Here is a 19,147-nt window from a genome sequence, read left to right on the forward strand (position 1 = left end):
CTTAGTAATAATGTAGAAAGCAACAATTGGCCTAGAATTGGAATAAAACTCCCTGGTTTTAAAGAAAATATTTTTACCTGGTAAGTGCTTTGGAAAGCAAGAAAAAGGTATTATCAAAGACCAGGCAAAGAGCCAAGACATGAGAAATCCAATCCACCATGCCCCCAGCCATCGTGGATCATCCTCAGTGATATCAATGCTATATGACAGAAAAACAGGAGGTAAAAGTCAACTCTACCTTGTTAATTAAAACTCAGTCACGATAATTATATAATTTATCATTCAAATGCATATATAGAGAAATATTATTATATTATCCAAAATTTCTAGTGGAGCCATTTTGAAGAATCACAATGGATAGCAGGCATAAGTGAGAGCTCTAAGAATAATGATTTACAAAGTATTCCACATGGCAAATACAACACAGAAGTTTTAAATATTTAATAGTAAATATATGTATGTTGACTATTTGAAAGCATGCATGGAATTTCTGAACATTCTTTATCTAACTTTGGCTACATTTTTCTTCTCTGAATATTATAATATATAGTATATATATAGAATACTAAATACATCTCACAGCGAATCACTGATTTTTGTTAAACGCCCATACACTATGCCCCAATTGTGGCATTCATTTGAATGTGAAATTCTTCTTAAAGTGATAATATATTAACAGTTTGTTATAATGGTTGTCATATTTTTATATCAACAGGCTCTTCCTCAAAACACATCATTTCTACAACTCATTTCACTCCACTGAAATTAAAACCCAGCTTTCTGCTCAAGGGCTTCCTCTGTACACCTTTTTATACAGTCTGGAAAAGATTAACCTAGGGCTACAAACATCAGTATCTTTGTATTGTACCACCTTCTGAAATTTTTTATTAACCTATAGTCTCTAAAAGATTAACCTAGGGCTTCCCCGGTGGCGCAACGGTTGAGAGTCCGCCTGCCGATGCAGGGGACACGGGTTCATGCCCCGGTCCAGGAAGATCCCACATGCCGCAGAGCGGCTGGGCCCCTGAGCCATGGCCGCTGGGCCTGCGCGGCCGGAGCCTGTGCTCCGCAGCGGGAGAGGCCACAACAGTGAGAGGCCCACGTACCGAAAAAAAAAAAAAAAAAAAAAAACAGATTAACCTAGTCTCTAAAAGATTAACCTGGGACTAACAAATCACATACTGTGACCACATTTTCTTATTCATTGCTCACAGTCATGCAAAGGACTGTGAAGTTACAGTAAAATGAGAAAATATGGCCTCAGCAAAGGCCACTAACTTCTCTATTCAGGAAAAGGAGATGGTAACTCAGTGGGTAAGAAGGGGATTTTGGAGTCAAAAAGATCTACTTCATTTCATGCCTTGGCCACTTACCAAGTTCTGTGTATCAACTACCTTATAAGATTATTAAGAGGATTAAATAAAATGGCATGTAAAATTACATTATACACAAAACCTATGTTGTCTAGAACACAGTATGGGATAAACAAACATTACCTATTATTATCCTCCAGTGTTACAGTTGTTAAAGCTGAACAATTGTGATCTCTATATTATCAGAGCTACTATAGCACTTAGTCTGAGAATCATAAACTCTCGAGACTCTTCAGGCTATCTACCTACAGCTAAATCTACTGAAAGCACAACTAACTTTAATTAAACTATTATTTTTGAACAATGCACAGGGTACTGGTTATGTATTTTGAAAATTTTCACCATCTAACTATTAAGCATCCTTATTTGTAAATAAATACTCTATACCAAGAGATGGTGTGGCATTAATTCGTGAAGCAATGCAGCCAAAATAGTACATAAAAATTGTGTGTATTCAGTTTTGTTTCCTGAAAAATCCCTCATGATATTCTGAAGAAATATTATAAAAATATTCCGCCTATGGTACTAACGTGATTCAAATAATATAAATCTAAATAAAAGAAAAATAGATATTGCCTTGCCTTTGTCCCAAATCAGCATCAATGTACACGGTTAGCAACTGTCCTCCCAACACATAGCCAACAGCAGGGCCTAAAATTGACATGGAATAGCCAATTCCTAGAAAAAGAACAAAGACAATGAAAATGGTCATCTGTGGGACTTTGCTTTGAATGTCTGACAAGTGAAGAAAGAAATATTTTACTATAGAAAAACAAAATGATTAGAATTATATGAAAATTACACATATTTGTCAAGGAGCTTAAAATACATAATTCAATGTCAAATTTTTTAGACTACAATAGTGATGGCAACAAATCCAATAATTATAAATTTATGAAAGTTATATCACGTTAACTCACAGCAGGGGTAGTTCATCTACTATTACCCTTTGTGAACAGTGATAGTAATTACTGGCTACAATTCTTACGGAAGAAAACAAAGTGAAATGAGAAGGCTTTTATATTCTATACACATTCCAAAAGCATTCTATGGCAGCTGATTTAAAACCTGGATCTGGTTCATTAGTTTGTTTCTTAAAAGTAAACCATTAAACTCCTTCTCTTAGTGAATCTCCCATTTTAACTTGCAACAGAATTAAACTGACCTTATTTCTCTGATATTTAAAACTTTGCCATATATAACTTTTTACTTTTTGTTAAAAAATTTTGCATACATCAGTATCTTCATATACTACCACCTTCTGAATTTTTTCATTAATTACTGAGATTCTCGTTCTCATACACAAAAGAAAAGGAATATACCATACACAAAGTGAAGCATACATCAATGGTAAAAATGACTTATGTACTAGATCAAGGCTCCAAAGTAGAGGTCATTCAAGATGATATGAAAACATATAAGAACTTTTATTTATCTATCAACTACCCTAATTTATATTATAACTATATATATATATATATATATATATATATTTTTTTTTTTTTTTTTGTGGTACACGGGCCTCTCACTGTTGTGGCCTCTCCAGTTGCGGAGCACAGGCTCCGGACGCACAGGCTCAGCAGCCATGGCTCACGGGCCCAGCCGCTCCGCGGCATGTGGGATCTTCCCGGACTGGGGCACGAACCCGTGTCCCCTGCATCAGCAGGCGGACTCTCAACCACTGCGCCACCAGGGAAGCCCATAACTGTATTTTTGAATGTAAAAAATGTATTGGTAGAAAATTTTAAGTATATAATTTATAAATAAGTATATATATATATATATATATATATGACTCATGCTCAAAAAATTTTATAGCTAAAAGTACATGATTAAAAATGCTGGAAATCTGGAAATCAATGATTCCCAAATTATCTTTGGTGATAGATCCTTTTATAAATTATTTCCAAAAGGGTTTAGACTGATACATTTGTAAGAATACCTTATAAGTTTTGTGGAAGTATAAAATTGCTATAGGGCTTCCCTGGTGGCACAGTGGTTAAGAATCTGCCTGCCAGTGCAGGGGACACGTGTTCAGGCCCTGGGCTGGGAAGATCCCACATGCTGTGGAGCAACTGGGCCCGTGCGCCACAACTGCTGAGCTTGCGCTCTAGAGCCTGCAGGCCACAACTACTGAAGCCCGTGTGCCTAGAGCCCATGCTCTGCAACAAGGGAGGCCACCACAATGAGAAGCCTGTGCACCACAATGAGGAGTGGCCCCCACTTGCCGCAACTAGAGAAAGCCCACGAGCAGCAACGAAGACCCAACACAGCCTAAATAAATAAATAGATCTATTTTAAAAAATTGCTATAAAAGTTTCTAAAAGTTTATTTTAATTTTTTGACTTTCTTCATGTTGGCATGGATCTATGTAATTCACACTGAATAGCACTATCTATATCACCTGCTTTCTCAGTCCTCAGCAATTACTCCTTGGTTAACAATAAAGAATGCTTTGCATATGTTCACAAATATGTTCATAAAAGAAATATATCAAGAAAGCAAAGAATTTAAAGTTTTCAATTGATGAAAGGTGAATTTGCTATGACCCCAAAATTAAAAATTCTGGTAATGGTGGATAACCTATGGTAGACTAGCATTTCCAACCAAATTGCCCACTAAGAAAAACTTTTAAAAACTGTAAAAATTATTTTTAAATATAAGGCAGATAAAACTAGTGAAGGACCACTGTGTTAAGATTCTTAAGAAGAGAGAGATTTAACAAAAATTGGGACTGATTTTTTTTCCTGGGTATGTTGGCTAATTCTATAAGAGGCACTGGGAGGGTAAACTGTCTTTTGCTAGTCTCTAGGAAGTAGGGAAACAAAAGTTGCAGTTTAGGGAGTAGAGCTTATAAACTTTCCCTGTCCTACATTTTAAGTTGGCACCTACGAGGCTATACTCTAAAAGCAAGGATGAGTTAGAAGTAGACTGGCTCACAGAGTAAGTGCAGTTTAGCACTTACTCAGTCCCTGAAATTAGATAAAGGGCATCCCAGACTGTAGTGTTCCCATGTACGACAGAGGTGGGAAAGTTATTAAAAGACACACAGAGTGATTCTGAAAAAAAATTCTAGAACTATAAAATGCATTTGTCACAATAAAAATGAAATGGATCCACAGCAGATTACTTAGAACTGAACTGAGTATTACTAAACTGGAAAATATATTATTAAATCAGTAAATATTTATCAACAAGCACAGAAAAAATACAGGATAGAAAATACAGAAAAGACAGTAAAGGAGAAAGAATACATTAAAAAAAAACAAAACCCACAAAGGCCTACCATACATGTAATTGGAGTAACTGGAGTCCCAGGAGAGGAGACAATAGGGCAGAAGTTATATTAATAATCATAGGAAATATTCCAAAACCAATGAAAAGTATCAAGCAATATATTCATGAAGTCATATAAGTTCAAAACAGATGAAATAAATGTAATCTTTCACCTATACACTCATAGTAAATAAAACAAATGAAAATCAAATACCAGAAAAGAATCTTAAAAATGGTAAACATACATAAGAAACAGTGGAAGTGAATACAGTAGAATAGCACTTTTAAAGTACTGAAAGAAAATTAATGGCCAACTAATTATCTATTCCCAGTGAAAACTAGATGAAAAACTAAGAGAATTCATCACATGCAGACTGTTGCAATAAATTAACTCAAGACTGTTCTTCATGTTAAAGGAAAATGATCCCAGACTGAAACTCAGAGTAGCAAAGTAAAGAAGAGCAATAAAAAAAGGTAAACATGTTTATAAAAGTGGATCAATATTTTTAAATAAAACAATAATACTTATTTCAGGAATTTAAATATAGAAGGGATTACAGTACACAGAAATAATTGAATAAATGTTGGGAAAGGAATAAATTTAAAGGGTTTTAAGACCTATGTGATGATTAGGAATGTGGTAAAAGTATCAATTAACATTAGAATTTCATAAAATCAAGTTTGCATATAAGGTAATTAGCAGATGAACAGTAAAAGAGCATATACCTAGGAAGTTAATGGAGGGGAGAAATGAAATAATAAATATTAAATTATCAAAAAGAAAGAAAAAAAGGGCAAGAAATAAGAGTGTAGAGCAGATAGGAAGCACATATTAAGATGAAAGATTTAAACACAAAATAACATTAAATGAATTTAAAAGTTCACTTAAAGGACAAAAATTGTAAACCCCAAAAAAGCATTTAACGAGGAAAAGGTTGTGAGGCTAGAGATGCTGTGTAACCACTTTTTTCCTTCATTCTAATAGGTAGCAAATTTTGACTGTTTTCATTTTGCCCATTTTTGCCTTGTTACATAAAATTGTTTCACATAGGGGAAGGCATGCTACCAGTAATATATACTATTTTAAAAGAAATAAAGAAGGGAGGAAGATTTTGGAAATGGGGAAATGTATACAAATATAAAAAGCATACGAAAGGATTTCAATCAACAAAACCTAATTACCCAATGAAAAGTATCAGTTAACTGAAATTGAAAAAAACTAAAATAAGTTTCCCAGTTTTGTTACTTTTTGTTTTTTTCCTTTACTCTCAAAAATTACCATTCAATGAATTCCTACAATAGAAGAAAAAGATAAGGTAGCAGGCCTTGTGGCTGCTATCTTTAGAAAGACCTGCTTGCAACTTTGGCTTTTGTCTGGCACCTGGGATCTTAAATGTCCAGAGGGATGCCACAGTTCCCTAACTAATAAAGGTGGCTCATTGTGCTCAAACTGTTTGTATAAACAATGCGGTTTTGTTGAACACTTGTATTCCTTCTGAGAGTCTAGAAATTTTCTATGTGCAAGGCAGAGGGCTCCTACATGATCAACTACCAATAAAATCCTTGGGCGTTGAATCTCTAATGAACTTAGCTGGTAGAAAACATTTCATACATGTTGTCACAACTCCTGGCTGGAGGAATTAATTTCAATCTGTAGGGGGCTCCATGAGGAGGGAGTGGACTCTTGTAAGCTTGCAGCTGGTTGTCTCTACTTCACCTCATGTACCTTTTCCCTCTGCTGATTTTGCTTTGTATCTTTCTGCTGTGATAAATCATAGCCCTGAGAACTGTCAAGTCCTAGAGAACTTCAAATCTGGGATGGTCTCGTGGGCCTTCACCCCACCTTCACATGCTTAAATAATCTTTGAATAACTTCGTATTTTGTGTGTTACTAAAATATAAAGATTGAAGTTGTTTTATGAGAAGTACTGATTAGAAGAGGACCTCAGAAAGAAAATCTGTGAACTGGAAGAGTGAAAAGCATCACTAGTAGCTAATTGAAATAAAAGCACTGTTAAATTAGTAAATGGAGAAGTTGTACAGATCAGCCAGAATGTGTAATGAGAGCATCAGATCTTGTGGAGAGACCAAAGCAAAGCAAGTAGAGAAAACAGGTAGAAGTGTAGTGGTTTCCATATTAAAGATGAGCCTAAGAGATTAGTACCCTCTATCAGGGCTGCATTGAACACACTTGGCTTCCAGTGACTACGGCAATAGGTCTTTGTTATAGACTAAGAGTTTGTGTCACCCCAAAATTCATATGTTGAAACCTAATTCCCAATGCAATTGTATTTGGAGGTGGGGCCTTTGGGAAGTGATTAGGTCATAAGAGTGGAGCCCTCAAAAAGGGACTAGTGTGCCCTTAAAAGAAGGCCCCAGAGAGCTCCCTTGTCCCTTCTGCCATGGCTAAAAGTCAGCTGTCTATGAACCAAGAACTGGGCCCTTACCAGATACTAAATCTATGGGCATCCTGATCTTGTATTTCTCAGCCTCCAGGATTGTGGCAAATAAATTTCTCTTGCTTGGAAGCCAAATAGTCTATGGTATTCTGTTATGGTAGTCCAAATGGACTAAGTCCCCTACATTAGAATAATAGACTGATAAAGTGAAAATTCATGTGCAAATAAATTACACATTAATTTGGATGTAGGGCCATGCATGGTCTAGTTAACTCTACCTTCCAGGAACTTCAGGGATGGAATTTAAGAGAAACTTGTACTGCTAAGTATTAGTTCACAAAGGAAAAAAATTGAGTCATACATAAAAAGCATTAATCTGAAATAGAGAACTCCACAGGAGTTTCTGAGTACCATTGTGTGGTTTCTTTTGTTGACTCTAGTCAAGTCCACGTAGGATGAAGTAAGTGAGTAGAACAACAGAGCTCTATCCCCACACCTGTGTAAATTAGCCTGGGGTACATTCCAGCAATCTAGACAGCCTACTGCTTGGATGGCACTTCCAGGAAGGCTGGCATGCCCCCCACAGGAAACAGAGCAGGATGTCAATAAAAATCATAACCGCATTCAACTAAAGGACATGATACATCAGCATATAAACAAAAAAAGTAATATTGCATTTACCAAATGTAAATACCTATGAAATCATAACTTCTTAATAAGTGTATGTTATGTTTTACTTATAAATTAAACAAGCAATAAGATAAAATGACACCGAGACATTAACATTACAGAGCAAACTTACCTATATAGAGAGAAGATTTGTGGGTGGGCACAGAATCATCAATAAAGGCTGTTCCTAGGGTATAAAGAGGAGTTCCTCCTGTTCCCAGCAATAGTTGTCCCAAAATAAAGACATACAAGTAGTAGAAAAGTGAAGAACTTGAAGCAGTACAGGTGGTTTTATTCTTTGCTGTTAAGCATGTATCTTTAGGGGAAAAAAAGTTGTGAATTTATCAAAATTTTAGCTAATAATTTAAACATCTTACAAATTATACTTGCCTAACATAACCTTCCTTATTTCTTCCAATCACTTCACTTTGATTATACTTAAAATATTTAAAAATACATACATTATTAAAAACAATTTATGAAACATTACATCAAAATTTAGAAAACACAGAACAAAACTGAGAAACATTACTTAAGAACCAAAATTAACAAATTGTGTAAACACAAGTGAATTAAGTGGTGCCAGGGAAGGACAGTTTTCAAATTGAAGGGAAAAAAAACACCACACTTGATATTTTTACAAGTCATAAATACAGTATGACCACCGTATTGATTTTTTCTTTAAAAAGATTTTTTTTTTGTTACCACTATATTGATTTTATCAATCAGCATCTTAAACACATTTGAAAAGTGTACTTAGACTATAGGATATTTTGGCCAAAACAGTAATTCTCAATATTCACTACATGAGACTCCCATGGTGGCACAGTGGTTAAGAATCTGCCTGCCAATGCAGGGGACACAGGTTCGAGCCCTGATCTCGGAAGATCCCACATGCCGCTGAGCAACAAAGCCCGTGCACCACAACTACTGAGCCTGCACTCTAGAGCCCGTGAGCCACAATTACTGAGCTCACGTGCCATAACTACTGAAGCCCGTGAGCCTAGAGCCCATGATCTGCAACAAGAGAAGCCACTGCAATGAGAAGCCTGTGCACCGCAACCAAGAATAGCCAACGCTCGCTGCAACTAGAGAAAGCCCGCGCACAGCAACAAAGACCCAACGCAGACAAAAATTAATTAATTTTTTAAAATATTCACTACAAAGCAGTAATATTTAGAAGTTATGTCCTTCTTTTTTACAGGTCAAACTATTTTATTACATTTATATTTTGAAGCAATCTTTGGGTCCATAGGATGTTTTTTTGAATATTTTAAAAGGAAAAATTGTTATCTATTTTTTTCTTTTTTTCCTTTTATTGAAGTAGATTTACAATGTTGTGTTAGTTTCTGGTGTTTAGCAAAGTGACTCAGTTATACACATATATATATATATTCTTTTTCATATTCTTTTCCATTATGGTTTATTACAGGATATTGAATGTATTTAGCTCCCTGTGCTATACAGTAGGACCTTTTTGTTTATCTATTTTTATATAGATTGTATCTGCTAATCCCAAACTCTTAATTTATCTCTCCCCCACCCGCTTTCCCTAAGGGGGGTAACCCTAGATTTGTTTTCTATGTCTGTGAGTCTGTTTCTGTTTTATAAATAAGTTCATTTGTATTGTATTTTAGATTCCACATATAAATGATATCATACGGTACTCATCTTTCTCTCTCTGGCTTACTGCACTTACTATGGTAATCTCTAGGTCCATCCATGTTACTGCAAATGGCAGTATTTCATTATTTTTTATGGCTGAGTAGTATTCCATTTTATGTATTGAGTCTTCTTTATCCATTCATCCATCAATGTACATTTATGTTGCTTCCACGTCTTGGCTATTGTAAATGGTGCTGCTATTAACACTGGGGTACATGTATCTTTTCAAATTAGAGTTTTCTCTGAATATATGCCCATGAATGGGACTGCTAGATCATGTGGCAACTCTGTTTTTAGTTTTTTAAGGAAACTTCATACTGTTTCCACAGTGGCTGCACCAATTTACATTCCCACCAACAGTGTAAGAGGGTTCCCTTTTCACCACACCCTCTCCAGCACTTGATATTTGTAGATTTTTTAATGATGGCCATTTTAACCAGTGTGAGGTGATACCTCATTGTAGTTTTCATTTGCATTTCTCTAATAATTAGTGATATTGAGCATCTTTTCATAAACCTATTGGCCATGTGTATGTCTTCTTTGGAGAAATGTGTATTTAGGTCTTCTGCCCATTTTCTGATTGGGTTGTTTTTTTTGTTATTGAGTTGTATGAGCTGTTCATATATTTTGGAAATTAAGCCCTTGTTGGTCACATCATTTGCAAATATTTTCTCCCAGTCTGTAGGTTGTCTTTTCGTCTTGTTTACGGTTTCCTTTGCTGTGCAAAAGCTTATACGTTTGATTAGGTCCCATTTGTTTATTTCTGCTTTTATTTCTGTTGCCTTGGGAGACTGACCTAAGAAAACATTGCAACAATTTATGTTAGGGAATGTTTTGTCTATGTTCTCTTCTAGGAGTTTTATGGTGTCATGTTTCGTATTTAAGTCTTTAAGCCATTCTGAGTTTATTTTTGTGTATGGTGTGAGGGAGTGTTCTAACTTCATTTATTTATATGTGGCTGTCCAGCTTTCCCAACACCACTCGCCAAAGAGACTGTCTTTCTCCCATTGTATATTCTTGCCTCCTTTGTCAAAGATTAATTGACTTTAGGTGTGTGGGTTTTTTCCTGGAGTCTCCTTTCTGTTCCACTGATCCATGTCTGTTTTTGTACCAATACAACACTGTTTTCATTACTGTAGCTTTGTAGTATTGTCTGAAGTCTGCGAGGGTTATGCCTCCAGCTTTGTTCTTTTTCCTCAGAATTGCTTTGACAATTCTGGGTCTTTCATGGTTCTGTATAAATTTTAGTATTATTTGTTCTAGTTCTGTGAAAAATGTCATGGGTAATTTGATAGGGATTGCATTAAATCTATAGACTGCTTTGTGTAATATGGCCACTTTAACAATATTAATTCTTCCAGTCCAAGAGCATGGGATATCTTTCCATTTCTTTAAATTATCTTCAGTTTTCTTTATCAATGTTTCATAGTTCTCAGCATATAAGTCTTTCACCTCCTTTGTTAGGTTTATTCCTAAGTATTATATATTTTTAATGCAATTTTAAAAGGGATTGTCTTTTTACTTTCCCTTTCTGATATTTTATTGTTAGTGTAAAGAAATGCAACAGATTTCTGTATGTTAAACTTGCATCCTGCTACCTTGCTGAATTCTTTTACCAGTTCTAGTGGTTTTTGTGTGGAGTCTTTAGGGTTTTCTATATATCATATCATGTCATCTGCATATAATGATAATTTTACCTCTTCCTTTCCAATTTAGATACCTGAGAAATAGTTATCTTTAGGATTTGATTAAAATCTTTTTAAAAAATCACATTCAGTGGCTTCCCTGGTGGCGCAGTGGTTGAGAGTCCACCTGCCAATGCAGGGGACACAGGTTTGTGCCCCGGTCCGCGAAGATCCCACATGCCGCGGAGCGGCTAGGCCTGTGAGCCATGGCTGCTGAGCCTGCGCGTCCGGAGCCTGTGCTCCACAACAGGAGAGGCCACAACAGTGAGAGGCCCGTGTACCGCAAAAAAAAAAAAAAATCACATTCAAAGCCTGGGTATTAAAGTAAATTCATATTTCCTAAACTCATCATATAATATTAATGAACTAAGAGATTTGTTAAAAATATATTTCCAACCCTTTCCCTTTGAATCTGGTGTAGTATCCAGGAATTTTCATTTTAACAATGGCCTCAGCTAATTCTATTTTCATTTCCTTGATATCAGATCAAGATTTATTATTTCCTGATTGATGAGACATAGGCCCCTAAAGCACCAATCCTGAATATTCTTTAACTGGTTCACTGTCATCAAATTTTCAGATGCAAATTCTATGCATAAAAATATATATTTTAAATTTTGTATTTAAAATATACTCTATAATACTGTATATATTCATGTTATAAGAGGTTGATGGATATTTTGGCATTATCTGTGATATTTCCCTGGTCATGTCAAACATTTGAATTATAATTCTTGGTTTCAATATTCACTTTCCTGGAGGTAGTAGATTAGACTAACAATCTCTTATTATTTGCTTTGTTATTTGCAAATTGTTCATTTTGCAAAACTGAACATACGTACATGCATTATTGGTTTACTATTTTCTCCTATTTCCTTTTTATAATAGGTAAATTGCCTTTAGGAAAATATCTTTCTGTAGTAATCTGGTAGACTTTTTGATTATAAGAGTATTCTGTGGGGTTTTGGTGTTTTTTTGTTTCTCCCAGAGGAAGTAATCAATGGGTTTCAACCTGCTTGTTTAAATAAATTTTAAATAAAACAGAAGAATACCAAGAAAAAATCCAAGCTCTCCCTTACCTCTGCCTGCCTCTATTTATGCTCTCCCATGTCACTTAGATGAAGGCAATAACCCCTGTTAACAGTTCCTTCGATCATTTTTCAGACATTTTCTCACACATTCACATGTTTTATATCCATTTACATTTTTACATATGTATGATCATACGAAACATACTATCCTTATATTCAACAACTTCCAGTTTTCACTTCTTATGTCCTAGAAATCCTTGATGTTGGAACTTAAAGCTGTATTTAAATTTCTTTGTTGGCACTGTTATAATATTCCACAGCATAAATGTGATTTATTTACCAAGTCCACAACTTCTATTTTTTTTTTTAAGTTTGCTTGTATGCTTTCTTTTTAACATCTTTATTGGAGTATAATTGTTTTACAGTGTTGTGTTAGTTTCTGCTGTATAACAAAGTGAATCAGCTATATGCATACATATATCCCCATATCCCCTCCCTCTTGCATCTCCCTCCCAACTTCTATTTAATAATAATATAACATATATTATTAATATTATATTATACATACATTCAGGTCAAAACAATGTTGTGATGAATATTTTTAAAATTTATCTTGGCATATTTGTGCAAGCCTATCGTAGGACAGGTTCCAAAAAGTGGAACTGCCGGGTCAACGTGTATAAATATTTATATTTGATTTGCCAAGTTGCCATAACAAAGAGTTATAAATATATGCATTCCCATTAGCAATGCAGCAACACTTTTGAAAAAATCTTCAGTGAACTTAAGCATTTTTCTGTATGTTTATTGGCCACCTGCATGTTTTTCTGTGAACTAACTTCTCAAATTTACTTCAGAGCTTCTGAGTTTGATATCTGACTTATAAAAGTCTTCCCTTTCTCCATGATTACATATAAAGTTATTTATGTTGGGTTTTATCCTAGCATTTTTACTACTTTATTTTTTAATTCATATGTAATATATTTTAGTGGGAAAAGACAGGGATTATAGCATTGTGTTGGATTAACCAAAGAGTACATATTTTGTTACATTTCCTATGTATGGGTTTATTTCTGGATAATCAGTTTCATGTCACTGATCTTTGCAGTCCCTCTCCACAGATCTGTTTTAAGTACTTCAGCTGTCTAAGGTTTGTGGGTATCAATATTTTAGCCCGGCTATATCCCATTTTACAGTACTACATGAAAGGCTGTAACAGTTAACAGATCTAATTTTATCATTTTTCCCAAATAAACAAGGCCTAAGATCTACTTATTAAAACTACTGTATCCAATATATTACTCTCTCTGCATTACTTCTGAATAATTTCCTTCTTTTACTTTTCCTAGAATTGATAAAAATTGATAATGAGATGTCAAGCCACAGAAAGGCATGGATGTATCTTAAATGTTTATTGCTAAGTGAAAGAATCCAGTCCACAAAGGATACATACTTTATAATTCCAAATATATGACAATCTGGAAAAGTAAAACCATAGAAATAGTTGCCAAGGGAAGAGGGGAGGGAGGGTTGAACAGATGAACCACCACAGGATTTTTTTTAGGGTAGTGAAACTCTTCTATATGATGGTTTGATTGTGGATATATGACACTAGTCATATATTTGACTAGTATTTGCCAAAATACATTGAACTTTATAGTACAAAGAGTGAACTCTACACAAACTTTTAAAAATCATTTGAGGCCAAAAGTTTCCAGGAGGAAAGGCAGAATGTGACAAAAGGATCTAACTGTAATACAAATATATGAAACAACCTCACTAAGGAGAGTGGGGGTAAGGGTGCTGACCTAAGTAACTTTGGAATGAGTGGAGTCTGCAAGACTAAAGGCAAAAGTAACTATATATAATCACTGTATTCTAGATGATAAAGTTATTTCCCATTCCGTAATTAAAGAAACCAGGGCCCACTGGAGAAATAGCTGATTTTAGGACTGGAGCAGGAAATATATAGGATGAGCCTGCAGCACCTCAGAGTGCAAGAAAATAAGGAAAACAAACAAAAATATCTGCAATGATGGAGGTATGTCAAAGGTACACAGGAGCCAACCGAAAAAACTCCAGGTAGACAAAGCTGGAAGAATTTGAGCAATGAAATAAAGTTGCATTGGATTATAATCTAATGTAAAATATAAATCCATGCAGCCACACTGAAAAAAAATAATTGAATAAATAAATAAATGTGGGAGAAGAGACAAATGTCTAATGCAGAATAACTCCGAGTAATTTATGTAGATACTGCATCCTCAAAGAGATGGCACATAACACTCCATTTCTGAAATGTTGGGTGCACATAGTGACTTTCTTCCAAATCATATAGTATAGAAAGGAGGAAAAGAGTTACTTCACAATGGATTAACCTGAAAAATACTACCTGAGTCAGGTGATCAAGGTTTTCATCAAGAGCGATAAGTGATGTTGATAGCATGTACCCTTCATATGATGTGATGAAAATGGCATTTTGCCTGTGTGGTCCTCCCCCTGAAAATCCTATAAAGCCAGTCTAATCACAGGAAAAACATCAGACAAATCCCAGCTGAGGGACATTTTACAAAATATCTGACCAGCACTCCTCAAAATTTCTATGGTCATCAAAAAAAAAGAGAAAACTCTGAGAAATTATCACAGCCACAAAGAGCCAAAGGGACATGACAACCAAATGTAATAAGGTATACTGGATCAGATCCTAAAATAGAAAAAGGAAACTAGGTAAAACTAAGTAGATCTACATAAAGTTTGGACTTCAGTTAACAAGTAGAAAATTTAATAAATGACGTACCAATATTAATTCATTAATCATAAGAAATGTAGCATACAAAGTAAGATGTTAATAATAGGGGAAAATGGTTGTGGTATATATGGAAACTATACTATCTTCACAATTTTTCTGTAAATCTAAAACTGTTCTAAAAAGGCAAGTTTATTAATATTTTTTAAAGTATAGAATAAAACAGCCAAGTACAGATAAAGGCTTAAACTTTCATAAAAATTAAAAATAAATAAATAAATAATATAAATACACAGCAGCAATTTTTATTAAGCAGATACTACCAGAAATGCAAAAATAGACATAAAAAGTTAAAACAGCAGACTAATTTTCATCTTTCCCAGTCCAAAACAGCAAATTGTTAAAAATACGCAACAATAGAGCAGGCCTAAACAGTATAATTAGTACCACTGAATTTAGGAAAACATGTCAAATTCTACTCTCTTATAAAATTGTGTCTTCCATTTTTAGGTACCATGGACAATTCTAAAAAAGCCTGACCAAATATTATGCAACAAAAATATCAGTATACAATCCAAAGAGTAAATAACAATAATACTCTATGACCAAAATGCAAAAAAAAAAAGCTAGATACTTTTAAGACAACAGAAAATGAAAAGGCCCGTCTATATGGAATTCAAAAAAATTTAAAAACTCTATTAAACTATTCTTTGATCAAAAAATTATAATTACAAAATTTCTCAGAAATGATAATAGAAACAAACCACATCGAAATTTATATGCTATAACTAAAGTGGTTCTTATAAGAAAACCATCTCATTGAAACAAAAAAAGACCCCCGAAAAAAGAAGTCAAAATAAAAAACATATAAAAATAAATTGCACATTAATGAGTTGCCCCCAGCACTAACACCACTGGCACTAGATGAGTTTATCATAGAATAGCGATGGAGAAGATAACATGCAAAAGAATATCTAGGAAAAAGAAATACTGAAAAAAGCAAGCAATCTCTAATAAAAAGCAATAAAGAATTAACAAAGGGGGGACTTCCCTGGTGGTGCAGTGGTTTAGAATCCGCCTGCCAATGCAGGAGACGCGGGTTTGAGCCCTGGTCCAGGAAGATCCCACATGCCACAGAGCAACTAAGCCCATGTGCCACAACTACTGAGCCTGCGCTCTAGAGCCCATGAGCCACAACTACTGAAGCCCACACGCCTAGAGCCCGTGCTCCACAACAAGAGAAGCCACCGCAATGAGAAGCCTGCGCATCACAAGGGAAGAGTAGTCCCCGCTCGCCACAACTAGAGAAAGCCCGTGTGCAGCAACGAAGACCCAATGAAGCCAAAAATAAATAACAAAATTAATTTAATTTAAAAAAAAGAAAGAATTAACAAAGGAATAGAAATCTGATTAATAAAATGTAATAATAAAATTCACACAAAAATAAATCCTTTGAAATAATCAGTAAAATAAACCACTAGCTAACATAATGAGGAGAAATTACATATATACAAATAATACATGAAAAAAGGAAATAAACTATGAAGAGAAGAAATTTTTTAAAAATCACAAGAGACTACTTAGAACAAATTACTAGCATATTAATTTGAAAATCTAAAATGGTTAATTACCAAGCCCAGATACTTTCAGAGATGAATTTTACCAAAACTTTATATATTAAATAATAATCATGACAATAATAATAAATGATAAACTTAACACTACTTAATCTATTCCAGAAGATAGAAACAAGATAAAAATTACCAAAATATTTTTACTGATTACAAATTGATAATAACATGTGAAAAAGAATAACAACACCGAAGAAAACCATAGACCAATCTCATACCTGAATATCAACGCAAAAAAATCATAAACAAAATATTAGCAACAAAATCCAACAACATATATGAAAAATACAGCATGTCTTTTTAAAGAAGCACATTAGGAAGTCTATTAAAATTTAACATATTAGATCTAATTAGAAAAATCAAATGATCAGTTTCATAGATTTCAAGTAGAAAACTGACAAATGTCAACATAAAATAGGAATAGACATTTCTTTAACATGATCAAAAGTGTGTATACATACACATGTATGTATATGCACACATACAGACTGCTAAAATCAGAAGTAAGACAAGGATGTGCCCTAACTCTGCAACTTTTCATGTTGTATTGGAAGGACAGGGAAAGGAACTAGAGGCCTATGAATTGGAAATCAAGAGGTAAAACAATTTCTATTTGCAAAAATTATAATTGTCTTTTTGGAACACTTAATTGGTTCCAGAACCAATGGAAAAACTACTAAAAACAATAAAGGAATTTAGTAAAGTAGTAAAACATAAAATTAATTTTGAAAGAGATAAAAAAAGAATATACAAAAAAATAAGTTAGCTTCACATGCATAAGTTAGATGACATGATGGTAGAAATACCAATGTATAGTACGAAAGATCAACTAAATACACTTAGAAATAAATGTGAACATCCTATATGAAGAATACTTGTCTACCTAGCATCATTGAGAAGCAAGCAAGGTGGGACAGAACAAGGAACAGTATGTCATAGACGCATGGTGACAGAGAAAAATTCTAAATCTGAACAGCAATCTTTCTATGTGGGGAAGAAATAAAAGCTAAATAATTTATTCAGAAGGAACATCTGTCTCAACCAGAGAAAATCCCCACTTGTCCAGACAGAGTTCCAGTCCCTCTCCTGCATGCATACTATGTTATGCAGGACTCTAAAATGGTCCCCAAGATTCCCCATCCATAATTCCTGGGACTGTGAATATGACAACATCACACCTAATTCTGTTACAGTGGCAAAAGGGATTCTGCAGAGTAAGTTCACCTTACTAATTAACTAACTTAAGTTACTAATCGGTTGATTTTGAATTAGTCAGAAAGGAGATTATCTGGCTGTGCTCAACAATCTAATCACATGAGCACTTTAAAAGCAGAAAGCTTTCTGTGGCTAGCAGAAGCAATGAGAGAAATTTAAAGCAAAGGGGCTCTGTGAACCTTTGCTGCCTTTGAAGATGGAATGTGGGGAGCTTCTAGGAGCTGACAGCAACCCCCACTGACAATCGTCAAGGAAATGGCGATCTCGGTTCAACAATTACAAGAAACTGATATTTCACAACAGTTTAATAAGCTTGGAAAAGAATTCTCTAGAGGCTCAAATGAGAATGCAGCCAGCTGACACCCTGAGTTTGAGACTCTAAGCAGAGAACCCAGAGCTGTGCCAGACTCTTGAACTATGGAGTGTGTAAGATAACATATTTGTGCTTTTTCAAGTTGGTAAGTTTGCGTAATATGCTATGCAGCAAAAGAAAGTTAATACAAACATCTTACAAAAAGCTGGCCAAGGAATAATTCACTTCATTCAAAGGTAAATAATAACCAAAGAAGAAAAGCAAATGCATAGCAGAACAATTACCATATTGCCATCCTTTAAAGTGATAGGAACAATTGCTTCCTAAAATCAAAAGGTGAAAACAGGGATTTAATAAACTCATGAATGTGGTGAGATAAGGGGTTTTAAAAAAAGGAAAAAAAAATGGGCTGAAAGAACTCTGGAAAAACATCCCCAAACAGAAATAAAAGTCACATTGCAATGGACAAGAGAGACTAGAGACTGTGAGAATTACAAGGACAGACAGAAAAGCCTTGAGAAATACAAACAAAATTAAATGAACAAAACCTAAAACTTAAAAGATTAGAGAGAAAATTATAGAAATGATATTCAGACAAAGAAAATAAACATGCATAATCAATCAGAATAGAAAATATATATATATATATTCAAAGGTAAAACTTAATAAATGAAGACTGATCTATAATTTTAAAAGGCATAGAAAAACCCTGGAAATTTTGATGCAGAACTTTCAACACTAAAAGTCACTGAATTTTAAAGATGAAGAAAGACTTCTTTGAACAGTCAGGAAAAAAGATAGTCACTTAGGCAGAGGGAAAAAAAAAAAAACCCTTAGCTGGCATCAGACTTTTTTAAAGCAACATTAATCCCATAAAGGCAGTAAAGGAATGACAAAAAAAAATCAGTGAAAGATAATATGACTCAGAAATTTTACACTCAGCCACACTCTTATCCAAATATAAAGGCAAAAGACAAATATTTAACATATTTAAAATCTCATGGAATTAACCTTTCCTTTAAAATCAAAAAACAAACCAAAAAAACACTTACTAGAGGGTACATTTCAGCTTACCACGAAATAGTCATTCAGAGATGCAACATGGGGACCTAAAGAAGACTATTCATCTTAAGTAATATTAAAT

General features: G+C 34.4%; 1 protein-coding gene across 1 annotated transcript in view; it reads right to left on the minus strand.

Annotated features, from left to right (window-relative positions):
- SLCO4C1 (solute carrier organic anion transporter family member 4C1) overlaps positions 1-19,147 on the minus strand; it is a 60,629-nt gene that overhangs the window by 18,513 nt on the left and 22,969 nt on the right. The window contains exons 3-5 of the mRNA XM_060146174.1: positions 7,851-8,033; positions 1,955-2,051; positions 78-199 (exon numbers count right to left, since the gene is read on the minus strand). Of these exons, the coding sequence (XP_060002157.1) occupies positions 78-199; positions 1,955-2,051; positions 7,851-8,033 (402 nt within the window). The remainder of the gene's footprint in view (positions 1-77; positions 200-1,954; positions 2,052-7,850; positions 8,034-19,147) is intronic.

This window comes from Lagenorhynchus albirostris, chromosome 3, assembly GCF_949774975.1.
Source record: "Lagenorhynchus albirostris chromosome 3, mLagAlb1.1, whole genome shotgun sequence".
NCBI classification, from domain to species: Eukaryota; Metazoa; Chordata; class Mammalia; order Artiodactyla; family Delphinidae; genus Lagenorhynchus; species Lagenorhynchus albirostris.